Below are 5,220 nucleotides of genomic sequence, written 5' to 3'. Positions count from 1 at the left end.
CATTCGAGGCATGCCCTGTCCCCTGAGCTCCTTCAGACACCCACGTGCACAGACAGAAAGGTTGGAGGGATGATCTTGGAGGTCTCTTCCAACCTTGACGATTCCATGACTTGCTAGACCCTCCCTCCAACGTGTTCACCAAGGTGCACTGGACACACATGCAGACACGTGTACCCGTGCTGGGATGCTCTGTGCCCGCACCTGTGGATGCTGGGACCGTTCAGTGGGTAACTGGATGTGTAATTCCAAGTGTAATTGTACCTCTCTACCTCCTCACCACGCAAACAGCGGAACTCCACTCACGGCTGTTTGCACACGGAGCGGCTGCTTCCCAAGCACTGCTGACAACTGCCCAGGGAAATCACAGGGAGCAGAAATTCCTGGGAGCTGCGCTGCCCAGTGGGATCAGGACCCACGGGAGGCACAGTCTGACAATGCAGCTCCAGAGAACCTCTTCTGCTGTTGCCTAGCACAAAATCCCAGAGTGGTTTGGGCTGGAAGGGACATTAAAGACCACCTTGCTCACCCCCTTCCACTCTCCCAGGTTGCTCCAAGCCCTGTCCAACCCGGCCTTGAGCATTTCCAGGGATGGGACACCATCCTAGAGGTCTTTTCCAACTCTAACACCTCTGTGATTCCATGTCAGCACAACATTTTTGCTGCCACAGCCACTGACGTCAGACCATCATGGTGTTCAATACCCTCAGGAGACGTTTTTGGGGTTTTTTTTTTTCCAAGCAATGCTTTCCATTTTTTTTTAAAAAAAAGGAATTCACAAACCTTACTAAGACCGAGGGAAGTGCTTAAAAGCAGGCGTGGTGCTTCGAGAGGCTCTTCCAGCATCTGTTCCCACTTAATTGCCTCGCCTGCTCACAGTGGGAGCGTGGAGTGGATCTCCTGCAAGCCCCGCTCGCGTGTGCTCAACCCAACCACCACCCAACTGCATCACATCACAGCTATGTGGTTACAGGAATCCCTCCAGAGCTCAGCTGGTAACCTATGAGATGCCATATAAATAAATACTAACATGTCGGGAATTTTAAGGTTGTTTCTCTTCTTGAGGGGGAAAAAAAAAGAAAAAAGATTTTTTTTTTTTAATAATAGGATGGAAAGAGAAAAATCCTCAACTTCTGCTTTAACAAGTGAAGGGGGCATTTAAAAAATCCTGCACTGCTGCCCTCCTTTGAGGGCTCAGCAGGACAACTCAGCAGCGAGAAAGATCTATGTGAGGCCCCAAGGCTTTGTCCATCTCGGGTTGGAATCCAGAATACTAACCCTCACCCCACCCCAAAACGGATGGAAAATGAGGGGATGGCATGACCTTAAACCCTTGTGTGATGCTTTGGGCGCTGTCTCTGCCTGCTGGCACCCCGCAGCATCACAGGAAAGGGGTGCTTGGATTATTAAGTGCCACAACAAACCCAGACCATCCTGAAACCCCAAACACAACGTGGCCAAAAACCTGCAGCACCCCTGGCCTTGCATCGCAGGATCCCAGATGGTTTGGGTGGGATTTAGTCCTTAAATCCCATCCCATTTCACCCCTGCCATGGGCAGGGACACCTTCCACTGTCCCAGGTTGCTCCCAGCCCCAATGTCCAGCCTGGCCTTGGGCACTGCCAGGGATCCAGGGGCAGCCCCAGCTGCTCTGGGCAACCTGAATTCTAACTGACCTTGTACCACTCCTGCATTAACTGCTATTTTAACCAACTTTTAAAGAAATGGGGCCTCAGAGCCTTCAACCACCTTTAATGAAATCCCCAAGCCTCAGATTAGATTTTCAGAGATGTATTAAAACTGCTCAATCTCACTTTGCCTCCAGTAACATCTGAATTCTTCTGCCAACTCCCCTTCAGCATTTCTGTCCTGGCTCAGAGCTGGGACAGCTTTCAAATTTCATTTCAGCTTAGTTTCTGGAATTTGGAAACATCTTCTGGCTATGACCTCATCCTCCCTGTACACACGTTCATTTCTTAAGACTTAAAACACTGTCAGTGCCTCAGCTTGAACACAAGTTTCATGGCAAAATGAAATGACTTTTGCAGCTCAAAATCTCACGAATTTTAAGGTCACTAAAGCCAACATCCAAAGCACTTTGGTTTTTTATTTAACGTAGACAGTGACAAAGCCATAGCAGCGGAAACTTTCAAGGCACATCAAATTTTCTGATTGTCTTTTGTACAATGAAGAAGTTAATTTCTGAAATTGAAACTGGAGACCAGCAGTTGAATATTTTCAGTTGAAAACAGAGATGTTGGGACAGTTGTGATTGGAAGTGCAGACTGGACCCACTGGATGTTTCCAGTAAGAGCCAAGAAAACAACACTTCCAACTTTGAGAGATTCAGAAGAGCAATGAGTGTTAAAGGCTTTAAAATGCAAAGCTTGACCATCCTGAGTTGCAGGAATTCACTGAATCACAGAACATCCTGAGCTGGAAGGGACTCACAAGAATCATCGAATTCCAACTCCTGAACAGAAAAAATGACTCCTCATTTGACTCAAGTTCGAGTTTTGTAACACCAGGCAGGATCAAATCCTGGGTGAAAAGCTGGAGGACTTACAAAAACTGATCTCTGACTGTAGAACTTGTGAGCTCGAATCATTGTGGATTCAGGATGACAGCAAAGACCTCTCTGTACACACACCGTGACCATCACAGCGGACACAAAAACCACTCGCACTGGGACCCTCTGGAAAATGCATTTTGGGAATGCACAGCACTCCTGTCACCGCTCTGGCTCATCCCACAAGCACACCAGGTCTGTTCCCTCAGGGAATGGGGGACAAAGGTGGCACTGGCTGAACCCTGCAGGAAGCCCAGCACCACTTACCCGTACCAGAAGCGAGGGTCGCTGGATATGCAGTGGTTGAGATTCCGGTGGGCCAGAGCCTTCTTCTTGTTTAACACAAATTCCTGCAGCTTCATCTTCACTTCTGTGCTTGCCACTGCACCTGGGATTAAAAAAAAAGAAATGCATTAGAAAGGCTATTAAACCAGCTCACGCATTTGAAGGAATTTTAGATTTCTAAAAAAGATTCCGAATCAAATCTTTCATTGCCAGCCTGAAAAAAAGGAACTTTGCTTTCAAAGAGAGAAGAACAAAGTGCCTCCAGAAAGGAGCTCTCCCTTTTCATCCCTTTAGCTTGGCATATATTCACAAGTTATGCTTGAAAACACAGATGAAATCGGGTTTATTTCACTAGAAGAGGATGTTACACTTGCATAGAAGCACGCTCAGAATAAAGCACTTGTCCGGGGTATCCCAGCTCTCTTTGAACCACAGTTATTTAAGAAAAGGGGTCTTGTGCACCCTCAAGTTGTTAAATGTCACATCTGAAAGCAGGAGGGGAATGAGCCCAATGGCTCATATGTAGGTTTTGTCTTGCAAACTCCTGTAAACAGGGACCTCTTTGTTCCCAAGTCTCTGTGTACACCCCGACCGACGCAGGATTTCGCTTCGTTTACGGGCGCGCAAATCTCTCACTGCAAATGGAAAACCTAACACTGAACAAAAAATAAAACAAAAAATAAGGGAGTCAGTGATTCTGCAGAGCTAAAATGTCAACTGCGTAATCCCCGCTCACGATTCCCTGCACAATGGAGAGCAGGCTGCTTCCCTGCCATGATGGATCCCAGTGATCATCAGGATGACAGCCCAGGCTCCCAGGCAGGGCTCCTGACGGAGCGATGCAGCCGAAGTTTGGCAGGGGACACGTGGAAAATGATGGTTCATCCACACCGTGGCGTAAGGCAGGAGCTCCAACGGAAAATATCCGGGCTGGGACGAAAAGAAAAGGGCAGGGAAGCTGCCTGCTCTGCTGGGAATGAGAACTAAAAGATCACCCCGCCGAGTTCTCGTCTCCCGCGCCACGCTCGACGACGACGACGTGGTGACATCTGACACGCTGGGGGAACAAGCCCTGGGCTCTCCCCGGGAGCAGGGGGCTGCAGCATTCCCACAAGGCACTGCCTGAAGGTGTAAAATTGCTCCAACACCAAAGCGAGAAAATTCCCTTTTTTTGGAGCCCTGCATTTCTCACCAGCTCTACGAACACAGGCTTGGCGGAAAGTTCAAGCAAAGAGCTGGAGATAAACCCCTGAGTGGCAGAAGAGGTGACAAATGCATGCTTAAAAGCCTTCTCTCTGCAGAATGTGTCACCCTTAATCCATTAGCATCCTCACAACAACCAAACCTGGCTGTGTTCTGGCAGTTTGGGATAAACCCGGTGCTTCAAAGACTTGAAGCTCAACATTTTTGGACTGGAAGGTTTACGAAGGCTCCCCTGGAAGGTCCTCCTCCTTTACTGGAAGCTGAAAGATACCATGGAACCTCAGAGTGCTTTGGGTTGGGAGGGACCCTGAGGATCCTCTAATTCCAACTCCCTGCCATGGGCAGGGACACCTCCCACTATCCCAGGCTGCTCCAAGCCCCATCCAGCCTGGCCTGGGACACTGCCAGGGATCCAGGGGCAGCTGGGGTCATTCAGGGCCTGCCCACCCTCCCAGGGAACAATTCCCAATTCCCAAGATCCCATCCAGCCCTGCCCTCTGGCACTGGGAAGCCATTCCCTGTGTCCTGTCCCTCCATGCCTTGTCCCCAGTCCCTCTGCAGCTCCCCTGGAGCCCCTTTAGGCCCTGCCAGGGGCTCTGAGCTCTCCCTGGATTGCTCTCTTCTCCAGGTGAACACCCCCAGCTCTCCCAGCCTGGCTCCAGAGCAGAGGTGTTAATAAGGAGGAAGAACAAACTCTACCTCTCTCACACTCTCTTCATATTTCAGATCAGGACAATTTTAGCTTCTCTTCACCAAATTCTGTGATGTGAGAAAAATAACTTAAGTGTCCTTAAGAGCCGAGGTGCAATAATGATTCTACACCACAGCACTTCTTAAACAAAAAGTAATTTAAAAATAAACCTGTAGCCATGGGAACAGGATCTTCAACTTCACATCCCCAAATTCGGGGTTTTTTCCTCCACACCTCTGTGTTTCACCCAAAAGCTGCTTTGCTCCTATTTTCCAGAGATTCGGGCATTTAAATTCCTTTCCAGATTACTTTAATGAGGATGGGCAGGTATCAATTCTGAGGAGAGGCCCAGCAAAACATGGATCAAACATCAACAGCTGATGGGAGCAGCAGGGGGAAGGGGAAACACTTAGGGATTCTGGACCTCTGGTCTTTCTAGGATTTAGAAAGGTCTCCCAGACCCCAGTCTTTCCCT

At 48.9% G+C, this 5,220-nt stretch overlaps 1 protein-coding gene across 11 annotated transcripts in view; it reads right to left on the bottom strand.

The window, feature by feature from the left end:
- The window catches only part of HDAC4 (histone deacetylase 4), a 148,335-nt gene that overhangs the window by 60,470 nt on the left and 82,645 nt on the right, over window positions 1–5,220 (bottom strand). For 8 of the 11 annotated variants that reach the window (XM_017743406.1, XM_017743398.1, XM_017743402.1 and 5 more), the window contains exons 5-6: window positions 4,765–4,770; window positions 2,834–2,954 (exon numbers count right to left, since the gene is read on the bottom strand). In XM_017743406.1, coding sequence (XP_017598895.1) covers window positions 2,834–2,954; window positions 4,765–4,770 — 127 coding nt within the window. The remainder of the gene's footprint in view (window positions 1–2,833; window positions 2,955–4,764; window positions 4,771–5,220) is intronic. The other 3 variants (XM_017743400.1, XM_017743403.1, XM_017743405.1) reach the window with 1 other exon arrangement.

The sequence above is a fragment of the Corvus brachyrhynchos genome, unplaced genomic scaffold (genome assembly GCF_000691975.1).
Source record: "Corvus brachyrhynchos isolate BGI_N302 unplaced genomic scaffold, ASM69197v1 scaffold79, whole genome shotgun sequence".
NCBI classification, from domain to species: Eukaryota; Metazoa; Chordata; class Aves; order Passeriformes; family Corvidae; genus Corvus; species Corvus brachyrhynchos.
Note: the sequence above shows the minus strand (reverse complement) of the source record. Positions and strands in the feature narration are given on the sequence as shown.